Here is a 24869-nt window from a genome sequence, read left to right on the forward strand (position 1 = left end):
CTTCAAAGTCATCCACAGAGCATGCATAACTCCTTATAAGAGATTCAGAATGAAACTACAACTGACTTATAATTGCCATATTTGTAATACTGCATTACCAGGTACTTTTCTTCATATGTTAATGTCAAATTGTTTCTAAAGTATGGACTCATTCACTTTATTTTGTTTTGTCCTCCTTACTGAAAACTGACTACATCCCCAATCCAGGTGTATGTCTTCTTAACGATGACTCTGATTTATGTGCAAGTTTAATACACAGGAGAATGTTATTTGCTGGTTGTACAGCTGCAACGAAGTAATACAGGACTGTAGAACTGGTTTACACCACACGTGTGTGCAAAAACATATTGTATTTATGACCTCCTTAAAATAGTGACTTGTTAGTGTAAAACAGCATGAATTAAAAAGGCAAAACCTGGGTCTATTGATGTCTGGCAACATTTTTCATCCACCATATTGGATTATATAAAGGAATGGTTATCGGTTATTGGCAATATGTCTGTTATTCCTTCTTTCTTGGCTGTTTGTTTCAATGACGTTATTTTGTTTATAATTGAAAGACAATAAAAAGTTGATCAAAGTTTTAAAAAAAAAAATCAACTATAAATCAATCCAGTGGCGCAAAACCTATAAACATACATTTATATAGGGGAGACTGGGGCTAGTTGTCTCACTTTTCTCCAGTGAAAATTTCTCAGGGAAAATTTATTTCTGAAATTCAGTTTCTGTATTGACACAAAATACTATGACTACAAAAAAGCTGGATGTTTCCATTGGCCTGGAAAAAAAAATTGCAATTAAATGAAAATGTTTTAATTTAAAAGTTTATTAAATACAATTAATTGAACTTTTGAGTGCTTTTTGACCCACTCAAGTAAGACTTAAGTACATCTTTATATGTAATTTCATAATCACTTCTATTGTCTGAAATATGGTTAAAGTACTGCTGAATGTACTAAGCATTTATGGTAAACTAAAATATACTTTAATGTCATTTTTTAATGTTGTCATGCATTTAAATATATATGAATCTACACATTTGCAATGGTGATGTTGCATTTAAGTACATTAAAAATGCATTAACTTCAAATGTAATGTTGAATAACTTACTACAGTTAAAATTATAATCAAGTACTTTACATGTGTTGTACTAAGTTAGGCAACACATCAAAATACTTCTTTAAATCACAAATCAGCTGAATCTTTTAAATCAGTTGTTAAAACAATGATTTAAAATGTACTTTAAAGTAAAACTTTAAATTTGACATTACAAATTGTGGACTTTTCAACAGTCTAATTAAGTGTGTTAAGAAACAGTAGTGAAAGTGTTTCTCTTTAAATACACTTAAGTGGCCTTTTATTTGATTAATATTATCTGCAAGTATTTTTTTACTACAAATTTAAGATTTGAAGAAAAAAAAACTTTTAAGTGCACATTCAGAACAATTAGGTGCACTTCTTTCTCACAAGTGCTGACCTGGCATTTATCACTCTGTAAAACAGACCCCTATATATGCCTGTATCATGTCATCGTGTGTTTGGTGGTTTGCTTTGTGCCTTCAGCAGAACTGATTATCAGACTGAATGCAAGACACAGAGATGCTCTTTCACACCGAGGCTGAATTTTCAGCAGCATCATTACAGAAAGAGGAGATGTTTGCTCTTATAGCAAGTCATCTGAGCACCTGTTAGCGCTGCTCTGGACGACAGCAGTAGCCTGGCCATGTGTGCTGATGAGACGTGGAATCGGACACACCTGCTCTCCATCACAGATCATCAAAGGACTGTGACCCAGTGAGTCTGTCCTGGACATCCATTACCGGTTACTCCCATTCACAAGTGTCTTCTTCTTCAGCTAAGGAAGTCTATGGCAGCCCGCAGAACCACTAGAGGGCATACAGAATGGCATTTACAGTATGACATAGAATGTCACGCAATTTGCAAAGTTTTGGATGGATAAATCAAAAGTAGGTCATTACACTTGCATCAAAACGTGATATGGACTAGTGTCTGTGAATATCAAACTGCAAAAAAACTATTTAAATACAAATCCTGCATGTTCTGCGTGTCTCTGTGTGAATGAATGGCACAGATGCGCAGTTTGGTTTGCTACACACATACGCAGTGTTTTCAGCCTCTGCCGTCTGAATATATAAGTACATGAATGAAAAAATGACCATAATCTCTGGAACTGCTCTGAGAGTCACTTCATGAGTTTCTTTTGAGAAAAACTATCATCATATCACATACAAACAGAAACCTAAAGGTTTTCACAGCAATCCGTCAAAATAAAAGTTTGGTTCAACTTGAAGTAACCATGACAGAAATATTACTTGCTGTAATGATAGTACTACTACTACTAATAATAATAAAATTATTATTAAAGCATTTTTTAAAGGAATATTTACGGAAAAATTATTTACCAGAATTTATTTAGTAGAAAAATGTAAATACACAACAAAGAAATAAATAAAAATATTAAAAAAACAACAACAAACTAAAAAAAACATTAGCGATACTTTTGATTATTAATATCTAATGAGACCATTAAAATGGAATCTGGAAAATTTATGGAAAACAGAATGTGGTAAAAGTAAAACTGAACTTGAGGGAAAAAAATAAAACATATTTCATATGAAAAATATCTTAAAAAATATGATTTTTGTTCAACTTTTAACAAATTTCAGTTTAATATCGTAAGTCTCATGATTTCAATTTATTAGATTTTACAGAAAAAGTACAATGGAAAAAGATGAATTTGGAAAAAAAAAAATTAAATGGAATTTGGGGAAAAAATAAAACGGATTTCATAGGGCGCTAGAACTGTAAGGGCATACAGTGTAGACCACCTCAAGCTAAACTGTCGCTTCCGGTCAAGACACAGTGTAAGGCTATAACTCTGCAACATTTTAGGATGTAGCCAGTTTTCCCATGTTTTTTTTATTTTTTTTTGGTGTCAGCCATTTTGAATTTTGTAGTAAAGTGCTGTATCTTACGAATGCATAGGCTTATCACTACCAAACTTGATTTATGTCTTTGGCACCATGGCCTGAAACAACCTATGAAGTTTTTGGTGCCACCTAGTGGTCATAAGATATAACAATATTTACATAATCGAAATTTACATAATCCTACAGAATTCAATGGATGTTTTTCAACAGTTGGCCATTTTGATTTAGGTCAAAAACATCTCTAGGTTACACATGTAAACATGGTTCCCCAAGAGAACAAGATGCTGCATCAAAAAGCTTTGGGAATGCCTTCAGCGTGACCACATTCTGAATCACGTGTGTAATCACTACAATGGATGGGCGAGACATCACAGGCGGGGTGACGTAGAGACCTTAAAAGCACGTGCAGTGGATACAGCAGCAGCTTCTGGTAGAATGAAGGAAGCACTCGCAGGGATTCTGGAAGTATAGCAATGAAATGCAGCGTCTTGTTCCCTCAGGGAACCATGGTTACATGCATAACCTAGAAACGTTCCCCTTCAGGAACTCAAGCTGTGTCAAAACGCTTTGGGAGCGAGTATGCCCGCGCTGCCAGACTTGCAAATCCCTGCCTAGTGTGGAAGAGCACAGCTAAGGTGAGAGAAAAGGAGCCAAGAGTGGCGCAAAATGCAGGTATAGAACCTGACAAGTAAATGGAGTGGACATCCCGCAATGTCCTGAAGACCAACTTCTGGAGGAGTGAGCCTTGACCCCCAAGGGAGAGGGGAGATCAGAGGACTCAGGGCTATGGAATAGCATCCCGATCCACCACTTAGCATAAGTTTCTCCTGGCCGGAGACCTCAGCCTCAGCATATTGTGGAGGAAACATGTCTCTACCGAAAGACCAACCACCAAGAGGGGTGTGGTGAGCAGCTAGGGCCGCCACGGAAACCTTCAAGGTGGAGTGGGATAACCCTGCGGAGAACTGCACCTGCAAGAACTCGAGCACTGAAACCAACTGGGCAGTTAACTGGATCGAGCTGGCGGTTGCCGCATCAAGAAGTGAAGGTTTACTTCAAGGAGTACAGTTTCCTCGAGGAGGGAGCTCTGGACTAGGGTATGGTCCCAGCAACCTCAGTTGAGAGACCGGAACCTATGAGCTGTGCCCCCTCAGGGTCCACATCCACAGTTCCAAAACTCCAGACGGGGGGGAAGGCCCCACCAGAGAGAGGAGATCCCTCCTGATGGGAATTTCCCAAGGAGAGCTGTCAAGAAGGGAAATCAAGTCTGAGAATCATACTCGGCCCGATTAGAACGGGGCTACTAAGAGAAGACGGACCTGTCCCGGCGCACTCTCTCCAGAACTCCCGGGAGCAGAGCAATCAAGGGAAAGGCATACAGATTAAGCCTCGGCCACGTCTGCACTATGGGATCCAGCCCAAGCGGAGCTGGATGTGTGAGGGAGAACCAGAGTGGACAGTGCAAGGTCTCTTGAGTCGCGAACAAGACCACTTGAGCCTGGCCAATCTGCCTCCAAATCTGCTCCACCAGCTCGGGGTGGAGCCTCCATTCCCTGAGCATTGGCCCTGCCTCGATATGATGTCTCCCTTGGGCCCACACAATACTCTGGTGCGCCAGCCTGTAAAGAGGATGCGAACGCAGACCTCCCTGGTGGTTGATGTAAGAGACCACCGCTGTGTTGTTGGTGCGCACCAACACATGATGGCCTCTTAGGTCCGGGAGAAAGTGTTTCAGTGCCTGAAACATGTCCAGCATCTCCAGGCACTTGATGTGCCACGTGAAATGGCGGCCGCTCCACAGACGCTCCACAGGCCACTCATGACTGCTCCCCAGCTGGTGAGGGACACATCCATTGTTAGCGTTACACGACAACAAGGATCTCCCAGCACCACGTCCTGAGACAAGAGCCAAGGTTTCTTCCACATGTCTAAGGCACGTAGGCATTGCCGCGTGACCTTGATCATGCAAAGTGGATTTACCCTTCGGGAAAACCCCTTGGTCTTGAGCCACCACTGTAGGAGTCACAGCAGGCCAAAAGGTATCATGTTGGACGCAGCTGCCATCAGACCCAGCAATTTCTGAAACTGCTTCACAGTGACTGACCGGCCTTCTCTCACTCTCGCTACTGCAGTGAGAACTCGATCTGAGCAGGAGACAGATGTGCCTGCATCGTGGTCGAATCCCACACCACGCCCAGATAAGTGTTCTCTGTAATAGAGAAAAGACACTTTCCTTGGCTTTTAGTCTTAACCCCAACTCTTTCATATGGGCGAGAATGACATTTCGATGCAGAAGCACCGTCTGCTCCGATTGAGCTAATATCAACCAATCATGGATATAATTCAGTATGTGGATGCCCTGGAGTTGCAGTGGAGCCAGAGCAGCATCCATAAACTTTGTGCAAGTGCGGCTTGAGGGTGCAAGGCCGAACGGAAGAACCCGATATTGGTAGGCTTCGCCCCCGAAAGCAAATCTCAGGAAATTCCTGTGTTGGGGAAGGATAGAGACATGGAAGTATGCGTCTTTTAGATCTATCGTGACAAACCTGTCCCCTGACCTGATCTGAGACACGACTTGTTTGAGTGTGAGCATCCTTCAGTCGCATGACTGAGCGGTTCAACTGACGCAGATCTAAAATGGGCCCCAATCCCCCATCCTTCTCTAGAACGATGACATACCAGCTGTAGAACTCTGACTCTAGGTCGAGAGGAGGGGCCATCTCGATGGCCTCCTTCCTCAAAAGAGTGTTTACTTCTTGTTCCATGACCAGAGCCTGCTCGGGGCCCACCATAGTGGGAATGAACCCTTTGAAACGAGGACGAGGAGAAGCGAACTGGATTCGGTAGCCTCTTTCTACAGTGTGCAGGACCCATTGAGACACATTTGGAAGAAGCTTCTACGCTGCCAAATAGTCTACTAAGGGAATCAGTCTATTGAGCCCTGAAGCGGAGGACCGGCAGGGAATGGCCGATTTAACTGCTCTGGAGACCTCCTTGGAGATAGTGAGCTTCCCAGAACCGCTACGTTTCTGGGCGGAAGTTGAGAGAAGCGCTTGCTGGAGACCACTGTGCCCTGAAGCACTGGGGGTGGCAGGGTTAACAGACCGATCTCCTGAGGGCACTGAGGAGAGACAGGCACCGTATGATGAGGTGTACACCGCTCTTCCCCTGAGGGGCCTGCACTCAGAAGTCCTGAGCCATGGGCATCGGGACTTTTTTTTTTTTGGCCGAAGTCTCCTATTGAAAATTATGGTCCACAGACCCGTCATCTCCTTGGAAGGCTTACACTGACACAACCAAAGTCTGCTCGGGGCAAGACCCAATGAGATACGTTTGGCAGGGCTACCATACCGCCAGGTGACCTACTAAGGGAACCAGTCTCTCGAGACTGGCCTCTGGTGTACTTAGTGCGGCTAGCTCAGTACCCTGAAGCAGAGGACCAATTTAATACAAAACGAATGTCTCATGAAATCGAACAATCAAGACTTTCAAAAAACAATAAGCCTATGTCAGTAAGCCTATGTTTTATACCTGTTTTTCATGTTAAATGTGAAGAATGACAGATTGGATGCCACACTTTTTTTGGCAGAGTATAGGTGGAATTTTCAGATTAACTTCACGCTGTAATGTTACGCTGCTGTGGGAAGAATGTTCGAGACACAGTCACAGTCTTTAATGAAGAAAAACACGGGAGATAATCCACAATAGGAGCTGAGCAAACACACGTAGAAACAAGTAGACCCGACAAACACTAACTGAACAGACTGGGGCTTATAAACACAAGATAACGAGGGACAGACAGGTACGGGGAATCAACTAATAATCAAACTAAACAAGGACAGGAACAAGACCAAATAAGGCAAAACAGGAACTGAAACACATGACTAAACAGGTCCACGACGGGCAGAGACTAGGGAGGGGACGACGGAGGGAGGAGCCAGGGAGACAACAGGAGGGAGCCGGAACAGGAGGAGCCAAGTAGGTGGAGCCGACGGACGGAGGAGCCATTGAGGAGGAATGGCCGCCGACTCCAGGGGGCTGACCAACGGGGAGGATCCGGAGGACCAAGGCGGAGAAGATGGCACCGGCGACCGAGGTGGAGACGGGGATCCAGATGGCCGCGGTGGAGGAGGCAGGAGCGCGTGGGAGGGCGGGTTTTTATGAGCCTCCGGGCTTTCAGGCCTGAACTCAGGAACGGGAGCCTTCTCTGGGCGTAGCTCTGGAATGGGAGCACTCTCTGGGCTTAACACTGGAACGGGAGCCCTCTCTGGGCTTAACTCAGGAACGGAGCCCTTTCTGGGCCAGACGGGGGAACAGGAGCCCTCCCTGGGCTTAACTCAGGAACGGGAACCCCCTCTGAGCTCGACTCTGGAACGAGAGCCCTCTCTGGGCTTAACTCTGAAACGGGAGCCCTCTCTTCTTTGGTGTGGCACAGTCACCACGCCATACTCAGATTACCCTCAGACACGGTGTAGGGGGCGGAGCTCCTCTACGCGCTCTCACTGTCTGCAGCATTCTCACTCGAGGCGGGCGTTGTTGCAGGCTCACGCACCTGGACTGACGTCACCGAATCTGCTGTGATCCGTGGCTCTGTCGCTTCATGTGGCGATGGCTCGTCGGTCCCAGTGGGCTCTGGCTCTCCGTGAGTGGTGGACTCGGACATGTGATCCGCGCAGCGGGGAGATGGTGGGCTGGGTACTGGGTCTGGAATGGCAGTGGCGAGATCCAAATAAATAATTGAAATTGAAATAATTGACAATGACATAAAGTTTGGTGTCAATATGCCAAAGTGTCACAGAAATCATCAAATTTGACAATGAGTTATATGAAGATGGTTTGCGATATCAAAAATCTTTTGAAGTCTACATGAAATCAAAATTTACATTATCAATCCATGCAAGTTAATCCACTAGAAAACTTTGTTTTGGTAATCTTTAATCAAAATCTGAACATTTGTTTCCGCCTTGGATGGATTGGACAGAATATGTGTTATGGAGCCGACAAGATGTGAGACGTACGTACAGATCCATGTGCAAAGCTTTATTAAGAGACGTGATCATGAAATAGGCATGGATTCAATAATGGCAAAGAGGTACAACACAGGCAAGACAAAAAGTAATCCTAGGACAGGCGTGGGTCTTCGATCAGCGAACAATATCCAACAGAGCAAGGCAACAAGATAATCCAGGTACACAAGCAACAGTCCAAGCGAGGTGCAAACAAAGTCCGAAAGAGCAGGCAAAGGGTTAATCCAAGATACACAGGCAGGAGATCAGGAAACAGGAAACAACAAGGCAACACAAAATGACTAGAATTAGACTAGAACTAGAAACTAGGACTGGAAACATGAAATGGCTCCGTAATGTAGTTATCGCTAGAAGAGTGATATACGCTAGACAATACTCAGCGATCTGAAAGAGGAAGTCCAAGGCTTAGAAAGCGTGTCTGAATGGATTCAGCTGTGTATGTGTAATCAGTGCATTCAGCTGTATGTGTGCAATCAGTGCAATGGATCATGGGAACTGTAGTCTGGAGTGACATGTAAAAGTCTGTGTGGTGTGAGAGGTAATGTAAAGAGAAGACGACGGTGAGCAAACGGAAGTGTATGGACAGGATTCGTGACAATATGCTTAGTTTCACGTAGCCAGACCTTCAGATTGACGGCTGAAGGTCTGGAATAGATGGCAACTTTTATTGGCCAAGGCTCGCCCATGATGCAATAACATCATGGACCCAATAACAGACCGGTGTGTAAAACTCTCGGACGTATTTTAAAGATTCTATGCCGCGAACTTTAAATATTTCACATACTTTTGAAAATCCAGCGTTTAGTTGACCCTGATGAGCGCTCGTCGTCACAGTTGTAAACACGACAGCTTTCTTCTTTTGTGAGGGGTTTTGGTGTCACTTGATGTTTGTTTCCAGGCGGAACGTTAAAGAACGCGACACACACGTCTCCCGGAAATCCTGTATAATTCAACCAATCCAACGACGACTTCGAAACTCCAGAAGTGTTTCCAGATAAGTGTGCCATATGCATCAGACGTTTAGCCAACGTTCCGTGGGCGTGACGTCTGATGCTGAGACTAGAATATGCTTAACCAGGCCCCTCCAACCGGTAGTTTGCTGTGAGGGAGAGATGGAGAGGAGGAGCCAGGGGTGTAGCGTCTGGGTATGCAGGTGCATATGGCCCAGGCAGATTGGGGGCCCGGCTAGCCGAGGGGGAACGAGACACTCAGGCCCTAGCCCTTGCCCTTGTACGACAGCTTATCAAAATTACCGGCCCGAGTCCGACTGGAGCCTGTGTCCTTTTTCTCTCTCTCAGCCATTAAAATAAAAAAAGTTTTTAATGGCAAAGTCGTTATATTTCTTTTTGTTTCTTTATTATGCAGTCAGTAACTTTTTTTGGTAAAAAATTATACAAAATCAATATTTGAGCAAGTACATAACCAGCCAGTGTTCAAAACTATCACCTTACTTTAGCCCGATTCACATTGGCTATTTTATGATAATGTTTTCTAATTTGAGTGGTACTGGTAGGAATTCACAGGAAATTCAAGCATGCCGCTGCGCCATTATGTCACGTCTGTAAACATAAAGAAGTTGTCCCGGCTAATAGGCTATATCACATGTGAGGATCCTGCAGGTGGCGGATCATTTATAGCCTTTTCACACAGCAGCATTTTGATGGTGAATTGTAATCCATAAAGGATTATGTGTTTATGAAACATAAGTGACTGAAATTAGAATATATTCCAGTTTTAAATGTGCATCTGACTACAGAAAGCATGGGATTACACAAGTTTTGTACTTTAAAGAGAACCAGTTTGAAGGAAGAATAATTTGCTTTTTGGTTTGAAATAATTTCTTTATATAAAATTCGAATGATATGACAATTAGAGATTAGACTGTACAGAAATTGAAATCTGCATGTAACGCTCATACACACTGCATACACGTTGTTAACATGAACAATTTGAGAACAAAATATAACAGTAAAAATAATTTGCACGGTTTGATGTGATATGAGCTAGCCGATCATTAGATTTTAATCGCTATTTGTAGCGCAATTTATTGTAATGCTTCTTTCCTCAGTTGGTCAGAACAAAAGTGGTAGACTTGTTACTTACTTATTCAGATGACAATATCGGGTGAAAATTCTTGGTAACACTTTATTTAAGGATCTTTAGAATATTAGCCATTTATTAGTAGTAATTAAGAACATTAATGCCTTATTCTTCATGACCTTATTCTACATCCCTAATGCTACCCAATACCTAAACTTAACAACTACCTTACTAACTATTAATAAGCAGCAAATTAGGAATTTATTGAGGGAAAAGTCGTAGATAATAGTGAATAAGTGTTCCCTATTCTAAAGCGTTACCAAATTCTTATTTAGGTCATATATTCCAAGATGTAGGCTAGAATCTGTGATTCCTAAGTACAGTATCCACACTGGTGCGGTGACTGACAGCCACACATACACCTCAAAACATTAGATTCAGCCGCACTGGAGCTGTGCCAACACACAACCCACGTTTAAGAAAATAATTCCGCATATAACTGCAATTGTATGTTTCAAACAGAGATGGCTACAAAGAGGCAAAACTTACAGACTGCAGCTTTAGGTTAATTTAGAAATATGTTTGGAATATTTTTTGTTTGTTAAATTCAAGTTTTTGTTTTTTTAAAGTAACGACCAGGCGGCCAACGACTGAATTGAGCATATGTTTGATCAATTTAGTCTTCTCAAATCAACACAACTTGCCTAAAATAAAATGTATTGACATAAAACACTTCATGCATTTCACAATATTAATTAAAAATTTTAAATGCTTTGTAGGACATGGAGGCACCAGCGCGATCACTTGCATTTTTTTTTAATTCTTTGATGAATAGAAAGTGTCAAAAGAACAGCATTTATTTCAAATATTTTTTTTGTAACAATGTAAAAGTCTTTTCTGTCACTTGATCAATTTAATGCATTCTTGCTTAATAAAATATTCATTAATTCTTTTAAAGTATTGACTCAACTTTTTCACACCGTTTATTAATCTAGTTCAATGTTACCTTGTAAATACACTTTTGTTCATGAACATTCATGTTTGTTCATAATACACTATCAAATGTTAATGTACACAACTTGAAATGTTGAAAATGTATATCAAAATGTATGTTCTTCTTCACCAGTCCAGGAATATTAACAGCCCTTCCAGAAACATTCAACAATGTCAACTAAAAACAAAATGCACACACAAACTTCTTGATATGGGAGGATATTTTGGAGTGAAATAACCCACCTCAACCAGTCAAAGACCTTGGACAGAAATAGAGGAGCAGCAATGCTACATTGAATTTGGGCAGTTCCTACGGACACGCTGCATCTGCAGTGGAGTTTAATTCAGAGACAGGCAGAGGTCTGCGCTGTGATAGGATCTGTGTTTGTCTCAGATTAAAGGCCAGCTGTCGCTCTATAAAGGCACAGAGACATGCTGCTTCAAAAGAGAACACTGTCATTCAAGCAAACATCACAATTACACAACGCAGAGCTTCAGCTTTGAAATAGAAATTAGTTACTTACAGGTGCTGCTGGTTTCTGCCAAAGCTGTCTTTTATCTATATGAATACGGTTTCCTCTAATTGCCAATGAGCAGCCAAAACAGGAACACCAGGTACTATTTATAACATTGTTATATTGGTAATTAATGATAATTATAAATAGAAATAAACATAAATTGGAGATGCACTTGGTATTGACCAAGATCATGTTATATTGGCAATCATATTGGTTATCGCTATAAATTATTTATTCTATAATTAGTGTCAGGCAAAATATCAGAGCATATAAATTTACCATAAAAAATATAGTAGCAACATTTTAAGTTATATAGATTTAATTTAAATTTACAGTAATGGACTATTTACTCAAATCTTTTTGCATTTATAATATACTGACATCCAACTTAAAAACACAGGTAAGAAAATCTCATATGATGAATCACAACTTAGCTTTACAACAAGATGACTTAAATATTAATATACAGAAGTGTCATCCACACAAATACAAACATCATCATGGTAACACAAATTATACTTAATGCAATAAACATTCATTTAACAACATAAGATGTAACACTGTAAAAACCCTCATGCACATAACTGATAAGAAAAAGCTATATGAAGAAATTACATTTCTGAACCCAAACATAAAGTGACACACAGATGATAAGATGACTTTTTAACTTCCAAAACACACTTAATAGTATTTCAAGTATTTTATTATGTAAAATTAAATAAAGCAAATTCTGTTTTTACAGTAGCATTTTTATAGTCTTTTACAGTATTTTTTTTTTTTATTTATCATAATACCGTGATTTATAAACTATACTGGTTGTAGGATTGTTTTTCAGAGAACCCAGTATACTGAAAATTATGGTAATTTTATGCTTATGTGCAGTAACTATATACATATTGCTCCTCAAAACTTGTTAAAGGGACAATTCATCCAAAACTGCAAAAACAATAATAATAATAATAATTCTGTCATCATTTACTGAGCTCATGTCATTCCAATCCTGTATGACAAAATAATTTATTTTGAAGAATGTTATAAAGACAGTTTCGGTTCCCATTGATTGCACTCTGTGGACAACAGATGTGAATGGAACTGAAACTTTTCGGTTAGTGACATTTTTAAGAATGAAGTGCTAGTGGTGAAATTAAATGACATGATTGGAGTTATTTGGGAACCAAATCTGTGTTCCTTTTGCCATACCAGTTTATTACTAATAAGTATTTATTTCACAGTCAGATTAATTTTAATGATAATGTAATGAAAATGTAACATGCTGGTGTACAAATGACGATTTAAAATATTTCAAAAGCTCAAAATCACATTCTAGAACCTTTTTTTCTTTTTTCGAAAGTTTGCATATATAGTATGCGGTTATAATAGATGGGTGTAAGCTGGTGCGGGAGGGATGGGAACAGGGTCATCCTGCCCATCCCAAAATCCCCCTAAACACACAGACACAGACAAACACTCAATGTCTCTCTGGTTTCCTGTTAGTCAGCTCTCTGTGCAACCCACCCAGTGACCCAGCATTACACTACAAATACACACAAACCCGTACACAGACACACCTCTCTTTCCCAGCAGCCATGTGAATAAGATCTATAACTGTAAAACGGAAAGGAGTCAGAAAGCATTCGAGCAGTCATTTGCTATTTTTGTTAAAGTAAGCTGACTGTACACAACTGTAAAAAAAAGTCTGCAAATCAAAAAACAAAACTGGCACTATCTATTTTGTTAACGACATTGCTAGTATTGAGGTGAACAATTAATCCTTGCAAATTAATCCACAGAAAAAAAGGACTTTAAATAATCTGTAAATATGCTTCTGCTCTGGAATGCCATTCCTTCCCAGATGACGTCAGTTTGATATATTGGACTATCCTTAACCTCGGCACGCCAACCGTTAGAGAGAGATGGAGAGGAGTTGTGCTAAAATAAACCCCCATCCTCTATTCAATGCTCCATTTCAGTTGGAAATGCATCACAATACTGAAGTCAGCAACAACTTCCGTTTCACATGGACTTTAAACAGACTCTAAACTGAATCTTAAAGTGATCAAATCATGGACAAAGGGATTTCTCCTCTTATTTTGTAATATGAGTTTTATGTATAATATAGACATACTCCATCATTCACAATTATAACACCTTTTCCAGCACAGTCCACCCAGATCATTAAGAAAACCAAACTGCAAAAGCAACTCATCTAATCACCATGCATAGGCTTCTTTTGTGACCACCACCAACATTTACCTATCAACACCTATTCAGTATTCAGCAACTTTAATGATGAACATCAGTGTAAACTATGCTGGTAAGCTTGATACCCTTGTGAAAAAGAAGTACACTTTAGCATATTTAATAAAAAATTGCATGCTTATTATGGAAAAAAATATACTTAAAAATAAGTGCGAACTGAATGTTTTCAGATACTTAATTGCATCTTAATTGCATTTACATGAAAATTATTATAGTTTAAATTTATATTATATGCCATTAAACTTCAAAAGTGTTTTTTGACCCACTTACGTAGGACTTAAGTAGGCTACTAATCTCTATATGTAATAATATCATAATTCTATTGAAATACGGTTTAGGTGTACTGCTGAATGCACTGACTAGCATTAATGGTAAACTAAAATATATTTTAATGTAATTTCTATTGAAACCTGGGTCACACGTTACTTTAAGGGTCATACTGTAGTTCATCAAACAACAGTGGTAAGTGGTAAATTAAGTTGGTATCATTCATCAGTCACGGTAAGTAATGGCTTCTTCTCCTGCTATTGTTGTTTGCACTTCATGTCACATGTATAGTTTATCTCTCTCTATCGGCGATGAGGGATTCACATGTGATAAATACAGGGAAATAGTTAGTCTGACAGAGAAGGTTTCAGAATTAGAGACACACATCCAAACTTTAGTTGAGAATAGTAAGAATGTGAGGGCTGTAGATACTGCTTTGGATGCGACTAGCTCAGGGAGACCTGTACATTGTTCAGTTCCGGTTGAGCCCGTGCAGGGCAGCTGGGTGACTGTGAGGCGGCCTAGTCGTGGGTCAAAACACCGTTCTTCCGTTCCGATCAGAATATCAAACAGGTTCTCCCCACTCAGTGAGGCACCCACTGAGAAACCTGATGAAAGTGCTCTGGTTATTGGCGATTCTATTGTGCGGTACGTGAAAATAGAGACACCAGCCACCGTAGTCCAATGTTTACCGGGAGCCAGAGCACCTGACATCTTGGCAAATTTAAAAGTGCTGGCTAATGCTAAACGTAAATTCAGTAAGATTGTTATCCACGTCGGCGCTAATGATGTTCGACTTCGCCAGTCGGAGATCACTAAAAATAATGTTAAAGAGTTGTGTGAACTTGCAAGTACGATGTCAGACACTGTAATATGCTCTGATCCGCTCCATGCTTACCGTGGCGATGAGATTCATAGCAGACTGTCATCACTCAATGGCTGGATGTCTAAGTCTAAGTGGTGCCCGCAGAATAACATAGACTTTATAGACAATTGGACGAGTTTTTGGGGCAGACCTGACCTGTTGAAAAGAGATGGTGTTCATCCCTCCTGGGGTGGTGCCGCTCTTCTCTCTAGAAATATAGCACATAGTCTTAGAGTCTGTACTTGACTAAAGCCGGGCTCACACTGTGCGATTTTTAAAAGTCTTTTGCGATTGTTGCTTGTCACACTGTACGAACATGATCCCCATGTCAGACTGTAGGATCTCAGTTGTCTTAATGTCAGACTGTACGACAGTCAAGACGCGATAAAAACGGACGTACTCAAGAAGACTTGTCCGGAGTTTTACGTCATCAATACGTGACCCGCGTTCTCTCGCTATAATGGTAGCAAGCAAACAACAGCAACATGTAGCGTTAGTTTTATTAATTACATGCCTTGATGTTAAAAAAAATAAAAAATAAATAAAAAAATACGACGTGTGTGGAGCAAGTCATGGCTGGGCAAAAGAGGACTTTATGGACTTCCAGTTCTACAGAGCGAACTTGAGGTAATTTTGTTATTCGAGTTTAAACATCCTGCCCCTTAATAAATAAACTTTAAGTAAACTTTACCTTGTACATGTATTGTTTTTACAAATAATGAATGGTTTGAAGTTGTCGCGCTAATTGCGTCATCAAGTTCAGTGCTCCTATTGGTTCTTGGTTTGACGGTCGTCGTAGGAGATGTCACACTGCAGGAAACTTGAGGAAAGTGTCTGAAATCTTCTGACACTGCCAGAATTTAATCGGAGGAAAAAAATGATCGCAACGGCCATTAATCGGCTGTCGGTGAACATGTCAAACCAGCGATCTAGACAACCGATTTTAGCCTAGGATTATAGGAATCTTTTAGGATTTTAGGATTTTCAAAATTTGTCTCAGACGAACAAATCGTGGCCAAAATCGCACAGTGTGAGCCGGGCTTAACTGAGGCCCAGGTCTGGAAGCAGACAGACTGGCTAAACCGACCGTCTGCTAGATGCCTCACGTCTCATCACATAGAGACTCCTTCACCTAGATATCATAGACTGTGTCTGTTCCCCGAACTAGAAAATACAGAAAACGTCCAAACCAAATTAAGAGTAACAATTTAATTGATGTTCAACAAATAAAAAATGTTTACAATACAGAGAAACAATTGATAAAGCTTGGCTTACTGAATATCAGGTCCCTTTCTACAAAAGCACCTTTTGTAGATGATTTGATTAATGATAATAATCTAGATTTGCTCTGTTTGACAGAAACATGGCTAAAACCAGATGAATACATTACCTCTCTGTATCACATAACACCATGATGCTTCATTCCAACAGACAGAGGCAGTCAGACAGCACTGAACATCACTGATCTGTTCAGGAGCTTTGTACACAGACATGTATTCAATCAAATGATCATTAACACATCAGCACAGCACAACATGACTGACAGCCATTGAAGATCCAGCTAACAATAACCTGCACTTTTAACTCAGTTAGACGAGTGTGTGCAATTTTGAGCGTGTATGTACTGTACTCAAAAAACTATTCGAACAACACTACCACATTTGATTGTTCAATTCAGAAATTTGTTTTTAAAGGTACACTGCTGTAAAAACCTCAATACAGAGCAGATAAGTTTCCTATACAATTAAAACCAATATAATGAAACACAGACTTACCAGTGGCATGTTTATAAAACCTGTCTATTCTGTCTTTCATATGAACAAATGCACACAATCTTAACACTACACTGACTTGTTCTGTATTAATTCTCTTATAAGCACAAATCACCACATCAAAACAGCCATAAATACTTTCTTTATAACAACCAGAGAAACAAAAATACTATAAATAGATTATAACTGCAGCCTTAGAGTTATATCAGATACAGCACAGAACTTCTGCTGGTCCTCTCAGTTTCCCAGTGTGCTTCACGCACACACGCACACACACACACACACACACACACACACACACACACACACACACACACACACACACATATCTTTCCTCAGCCTTCTCCTTCCTTTCCTCTATTTTTGTTTCTTTCTCCTGTTTCCCCTGTCTTCCTCTCATTCTGGTGTAGCTCCAGGCTGATTTGTCCTTCTCTGACCTGCTCCAGTAAAAGCTTCCCATCAGGCCCAGAATTTCTGATTGCCCACGGGCCAGAAAGAACTAAACGAGAGAATGAAAGACTAAGATAGAAATAAACTCAGGGCTCTGAAGAGCAGAAGCACTGCTGCCTTTTCTGCCAAAGACAGAAAAGGACAAAAAAAAAATCTTCTATATCTGTTGTGTTTTTGAAGAATAAGTGATAGAAAATTCCTTCAGTATGAGTGCTGGGAAGTGAGCGCAACATGCCTAAAATCCTTCTCTACATAAACGATACAGAAAATAAATATTTATATATCAGAGGAAACCTGGAACAATGCATTACATATTTACAGAGTGAATGGAACAACCTCCTGTACTCGTTTAGGTTTAATTCAGTTCAAGGTCCTCCATAGACTTTACTACAGTAAGGTTCGTCTTTCCAAGATATACACAAATGTAACTGACACATGTGAGCGATGTCGCTCTGCTGAAGCAGATTTGGCTCATATGTTTTGGGCTTGCCCCAGACTGTTTGCTTACTGGACAACTATATTTACAATTTTGTCTGAGGCATATAGTAAAGATATTAGGCCTAGTTTTGAAATGGCTGTTTTTGGAGTACCTGAACAAGGCACAGTCATGTCCAAAATGAATTTGGGTTGTGGTAAGAGGGAGTAGAAGAAAGAAAAAAAAGAGAATGTTTGTCAACTCTTTGTATATAATGTCACCCTGTTCTTCCTTCAATAAAAATATTTAAAATATATATATATATTTATAGTGTCACACTAAAGCAGTGTTTTGCAACCTTTTTGACTGCATGGCCATCCATTATTCAAGAGCTTTAAAGACATTCATCATTCAAAGCCATGTAGACTCAAATATTTTTCATACTGCTGCTGTAATGATAAATCTGCCTATTTACAGAAACGAGGAGTGGCAGTATAATAAAACCTAAGTAAATTAATTTTAAGTACATACAAATAATTATATCCTGTAATTACTGAAGTTTTAAGAAATAAATGTTCTTAAATGTTCAGAGTTCTTCGTGGCCTATACATTTGTTTGTCTTTTTCAATGGCTCGTAGGGACAGGATAAGACATCATGTTTAGCTATTTTATCTTATTTTAAGGGTGTTTTAATCCGTCTTTAGACCCCATGGAAGTGTGCATAGGTCTCCTAGTGGCTCCCTATATAGTTGAGAACTACTGAATTATAGGATGACCACAAAAGTTCAAGATCTCAGAACAGGATATTTCTTATTCCTCCACCGCCTCCTGCTGGCTACAGATGATAAAGCAACTAAAATACATTTTAAACATTTTTACATGAAGTTGTGGCAGTCTGGCAATTAAGGGTGGACCAGTGTGGCACAGTGTACAGTTTTGTTTGAAGTGAAACATCTGACATCACAATACCATCTTACTTTTAATATAATAATATAAGCCCTTACTGTAAGTTTATTATTTTATTAAAGTGTATTATTTCTATAATAAGCCCTCTTTTTAAAAGTATGCTAAAATGTACATCTTTTCATAAGAGTGGTAATCTGACAGTGTTAATAATCCTAATTTATTTTGCCAATATTCAAGTTTCCACTTGAATATTTACACTAAAAATTAAGCAAAACAGTTACATACAACTTCAATCATGGTTAATCATATAGGTGTCATTGCTATACTCTCAGTAAACTGTCATACCTCCCACAGGCTCCTAAAGTCCTTCTGCTCAATCCGCAGCAGTTCACTGAACTCTCGGGTGACAATGGTGGCGTGCCGCGGCGTGTTGTCCAGAATAGACTCCCCAAAAGCTCTGCCAATGCCCAGCGTACAGATGGTGACAGCATCCTTAACATGAAGAGGAACACAGGTCAGAGCCAACTCTTTCACAGAGGAAGAGATGAGAAGAGAGGAGGCATAAAAGCCATCTGAGATGTTTCTGATTGAGAGACTGATGCACTTCCACTTGGATTCAGGCCTTTCTCAAGGACAACACACATAGAGAAAGAGAGAGGTCAGCTCATTTGTCCCTAAGGTTTGTAATGTAAGACGCAGATCTGTTAGGAGTTGCTCTAGTTTTCTGCTGCGGTCTATAATAAACACCTGCACTCAAAAAAAATGTCCACTGTGAGCAGCTGAATATAGTTTTCACTTGAGATGGGAATCGTAAGCAGTTTACGTAAGCAACTGGAATCTAGTTCCAGTTCAGATTCTACTTAGCAACTAAAAAATAATTACAGTAAAGTATTTTATTTATTTATTTTATCTTGGTAGTTTTTGCTCATAACACAAGCACAGAGAACAAAAAGCAACGGCTAAAGAACAGAGAGACGGTACAAATGTGGGAAAGTCAGCAAACTGAACAAAATTTAGCCGGTTATTTCAGTGGCACCAAATATTTGAAACTGTAAGTTCTTGAGTGCTCCATCTCCTCTCATAATTGTCTTGTACCTAAATATAACTCCTTTTAGGTGAGATACTGTACGTCTAAGGAGACCTGTTAATGTGATGTAATAACAGTTATGTAAATGATGATTTACATAACTGTTCTTCCTTGATGAACTATAGTGAATGTGTGAGTGTGTGGATGTTCTATTATCAAGTCAAATTTATTTATATAGTGCTTTATATAGCAAGATTTATATAGCAATACATTGTTTCAAAGCAGCTTTACAAAAAATCATGTTGCTAATATTTATAATATCTTCATGCATTATGGTCACATTTAGCAGATTAGAGCTATGTGATAATTACTTATATATCCAACTTTACATAAAGAGCTGTTTGATAATATAGTTTACATTTTGCAACGATATACGATTGCAACGATAAACAATCAAGCAGTTAAGATTTTCTATATGCGACCCTGGAGCACAAAACCAGTCATAAGTAGCATGGGTATATTTGCAGCAATAGCCAACAATACATTGTATGGGTCAAAATTATCTATTTTTCTATCCTAACAAACCATTCATCAATAGAAAGCTTATTTATTCAGCTTTCAGATAAAAAATTACCCTTATGACATAAGCTCTGTTCGCTGTCATTTAAAAACAGAACCGACATGACAACGTACCTGATGGTTTGCGGTTTCTGAGACTTTGACATCTAGGGAACCGGACAAGACGGTGTACCAGTTAGTGCCAATGTCACCCTGTCTATATACTAACACACACACAAACAGAGAGAAGGTAGTGCCCTATTGAGAAAAATATATCATTACACTAGACCCAGTCACAATGCAACCTTTTGTGAAGTGATTCTATCAACAAACAATGTTTTCATATCATATGTAGGCCTATGTGTGTCAGCGTGAGTGCATGTGTGTGTCTGTGTGTGTGTGTTTCACTGACATGTGATGCCTTTCTCCAGACACTCGTAGCAGCCACACAGACAGATCTGCTGAAGTAGAGCAGGGTGGAACTTCTCAAAGGCCTTCACACTTTTCAGACGGTCCAAGATAATGTCCACATCCTCCCCTGAACGCTCCTCCGGTCTGCATACACAGAAACACACATACAAATCAAATTATATCTGCCTTTTTTATTTCATTTTATTTATTTTTGCATTATGGTGGAACTGGTCTGTTTAGAAGTCTGATTATAAACCAGAGCACATTGGGTACAACCGAGCTAAAGACATACCTTAAGCAAAATGTCTTTTTCACTATATATAGCCAAATTGAGTTTTTTTTGCCAACTATTGTTTTTTTTTTTTTTAAGTGCGTTTTACCCCAGAGCACATTTAGCTCTACCCTGCTTTAATCTGTGTGCTCTACAGTGCTGATGCAGTGAGCTAAATGAACCGGGCAAGATCATTTGAGCGTTTATAAAATGTTTAGGGGACCCTTGACTGCTGCTGTCACTTGAAGCGGTTCAATATAGCAAGATTTATTCAACACCACCCCAGAGAAAGAATGCTCATCATCACAAAACACAACATCATACAAAACATAGTAAATCATGAGGTACTGTACAGTATGTGACACAAATCTAGAAGTTGAACGATGGGATTTTGATGACCAATGCTGATATCTAGAGCGCAGGTTGAACAATGGCCAATGCAAAGCAGATACTGTAAGTATTTTTTAATGTAACAGCTCTGGCCAAGCAGAATGACACCGAGATCGATCACACGTGAATGTTTAAGGTTTAAGCACTGTGGAGTATTGGGATATTGACAGTATTGGCTAATTAACACCTCACACAAACACAGAGTCAGTCAAGCAAAACACTGCAGCGTTAACATGTCTTGCAAACTAAAGAGGTTGAAGTTTGTGTGACAGTATCTCAAGGTTTCACTCAGAAAATGACAACAACATGATCAGTCGTGCATAGCCAGAATTTTTAATATTGACATAAAATAAAAATCTGGCAAAAGCTTTGGAATTAGTTTTTCGACAAAGACATTCAGTGTATCAACCTTGTAAATGCAATTTTATTTCCAATGAAAAATTTTTAAAATTGCCCTTTCTTTCCCTGTTTAGTGTGCAATATGCATCTGACAGTTAGTGAACAGACTGAAACTGAAACTACATTAAATTTTAAAACTAACATATTAATTATAAGATTAAAGCTCAAAATTTTGACTTTATTTTAAAAAAGGTCTCTTCCTTAAACTGCACATGTCCACTTAGAGGTCAGACACACCTGTGCAAACATTATGTGATCATGTGCCTGTGTGTCTGAGGGTGTTTAACGGGGACTAAAAATCCATTTACTATGCAAACAGTTCTACATCAAATCCTAAATAACACTGTCAATGTGACCAAGATGTTTAACCCAAAGGTTTTCATCAGAACAACACAGTTTGAATACAAATTCTCTCCATAGCAAGTATTATTGCTCAAAGTAAAGGGTTAATGATTTAAACAAACTCCTAGTTTCAAGGCCTTTATGGAAATCCTAAAGTAGTTTTTTCTTATCTTTTTTTTTCCTGATCTAATTTTTTTCTTATTTAAAGTTTCTTGAAAAACCTGTTTTGTTGAATATTTCATCAATAATTTTCCAATTTTGTTGAATGATTCCAGTGTCTCCTTTTCTCTCTAGTCTATTACAATGATATACGAATGTGTAGAACCATAACGAAAGCTGCATCATGTGTTTTGAACAACTATATTTAATGATTGTACTAACAACTAAACAGTGATACTATGGTTATCTTGTGTGTGGGTGATCTAAATGTTCCTATGATATTTCATAATAAATGAGTATTTTGACTATTTAAAGTTTGGAACATTAGGTCTTCATTTCTGTTTAAGCACTTGTAAAAAAGAAAAGAAAGATCCATGATTTTTGGTGTGGGGTAAGCTTGTGTGAAAAGAACATTTAAGCATTTTAGAAACGTGTTAATTGACTGAATATTGTGTGAAAACAACATGAATTGTGTTAATGGTATGGTCACAACAAACGGATGTTGCATTGTGTTTAGAGTTTTGAAAATGTGACTACAGATTGGACAAAGGGATGTTAGCAATTGAAAAAAAACTTGTAACAGCAATGATTATATTGTCACGTTACACTGCTGGAAGGACACAGGAGACTCGGAGAAGCATTAAACGGTCTTTAATCAAGGAAACTCAGGCGATAATCCACAACAGGAACAAGCACACGTACATCACAAGTAGACCCGACAAACATGAACTGAATGGACTGGGGCTTATGAACACAAGACAATCAGAGAAGAACGAGACACACCTGGAATCAAATGAACACAATCAACGGGAGAAAGAAACTGGGTCACGGAGCACATGGGGAGCAAAAACACAACGAAAACAGTCCAGGGGCGTGACTTATATGTTGTGATCAAACTTATAGCAAAATTTGGTAGTTTTGTATGTTGTTTGAGGGTTGGCATCATCTGAGGTCCTCTAAGGGGTTGGTCTTTTTATTTTTAACCATCCATTGAAAGTCCATGCAACCAAAATTTCAAGCTTCAAAAAGTATACACTGCTCATTTGAAGTGCAATAAAGGACCTCATTGGTCCCCAAGCAAGCATGTTTGAGTTTCCATTTACCATTTTTTGATGTGCTCTGTGTCTGTGAGCAGATCCATATTTAAATCCATATTTAAAAAAGTCTAAATTAAACTGCTCATCAAATAAAGCAATCATGTTTTTCAGAAGACTTGGATTTCTTAGCTTTATTCTTATGAATTACTTTTACACTGTCATTATGTACTTTTTGAGGCTTGAAAATTTAGCTTTTAATGAATGAGCACAAATGATGACAGAATATATTAACAAACATATATATATCTTTATTTGTGTTCTGAAAATGACGGATGTCTTCTGGTTTTGGAACAACATGAAGGTTTCATCATTTTTATTTTGGGATTTTTAGTCCATGTTGGAGCTTGATAGCCCTAGTTGTTAAAGTGTTGCGCACATACTTGTAATATGAGTTAATATTTAGCTTTTACCTAAACTACTTATTCATCTATACAGATACTTCAATAGGTTGAGCGTAGGAAGACTCACTCTATCACATTATTTGCAGCCCTTCATGGGAATTGGTGGGGCCTGATTTTACCTAGTGCAAAATATGCACAATTATACACAAATGTTCATTATGCCAAAAAAATAAAAATCATACACAATCAACATGCTTAGATCAATACAATTATATTTATCTGTTGTTTTTTATTTAATTATGTCATTCACAAAGCTTCATGGGATTATAGTTATTTCCCTCATTAACCTCTTTTTGTCCCATTTTCAAATAAAAATTTTGCTTCAAATCAAAGTTTCTTTAAAAATCATATTTCATTTCCTTATGTACTTGCATTTTGGGAGTGAGGAGTTAGTATAATTTAGAGATCATTTGTAATAAAAATAATTAGAGATAATTTGTACAAATGAATGCCTCATTCTGTCTAACTGTCTGAATTCCATTAATTTTATGCAAAAAAAGCACCATGGACATTCTGATAAACTTCTCCTTTTGAGTTCCACTGAAGAAACACGTGTAGGGATTTGGTATGACATGAGGGTGAGTGGATTTTCATTTTGGGGTGGACTATTCCTTTAAATTTTGTCTCTTTACTAATGCCCTTCACAGCAGAAAGTGTCTCTTCATGTGTCTGCAGTAACACAAGCACTGCAGCACTGGTGACCTCTTCCAGGTGACAAACAGCCCTTTACACACTACACTCAGTGCACTTCAATTCACCATCTACTGCATTCACAATCCATGCAGCGAAAGACGTGAAGCTTGCAATGAATCCATCTATCATCTCAAATCTATAGAATGAAAGGCATGTAGCCTAATCACACTGACAATCGCATTTGACTTGATATGCAACTTACATTCTAATATTGTTTAACAAAACAAATGTGCTTGAAACATCTTTTCCATGAGGCACTGCTGTGTAAATGATTGCTGAAGGTGGACCAGAACAACAGCATTAGGTCAGAAGAATGAAGTTTGTGCAGGATAAATGATGGTACCTCTTATCCAGACAGATGATCCACTCAGCAGAAGCGGACGGGTGGCTGGAGGTGTGTGCCGCGACCATCTTCGGTGAAATCATGGAGTAATACTACAGTTCGCATCGTCCGCACCTGATCATGAGCAGATGTGACTTTACTGAGAGCGATCGAGTTTGAGTCTGACTCTGCTGCTGCCGCCCACACAGCTGACAGCTCGGAAACACACCGGGGCTAGTTGTCACAAGCGCACACAGTGCCTGTTTTCAACACGTAGCCAAAACACTCGATGTCCTCCACTTCACTCAGTCTTCAACCAAAAAAAAAAAATGTTTT

The 24869-nt window shown here is 39.2% G+C and overlaps 1 protein-coding gene across 1 annotated transcript in view; it reads right to left on the minus strand.

Moving 5' to 3' along the window:
* Window positions 1–24622, minus strand: part of LOC306876789 (rap guanine nucleotide exchange factor 4-like) — a gene marked incomplete at its 5' end in the record, with an annotated part of 69318 nt that extends 44696 nt beyond the window's left edge. Inside the window, 4 exon segments of the mRNA XM_079428196.1 lie at window positions 18809–18955; window positions 20184–20272; window positions 20461–20603; window positions 24555–24622. Coding sequence (XP_079284322.1) covers window positions 18809–18955; window positions 20184–20272; window positions 20461–20603; window positions 24555–24622 — 447 coding nt within the window.
* Window positions 24623–24869: the final 247 nt, after the last annotated feature.

This window comes from Barbus barbus, assembly GCF_936440315.1.
Source record: "Barbus barbus genome assembly, chromosome: 11".
Classification (NCBI taxonomy): Eukaryota; Metazoa; Chordata; class Actinopteri; order Cypriniformes; family Cyprinidae; genus Barbus; species Barbus barbus.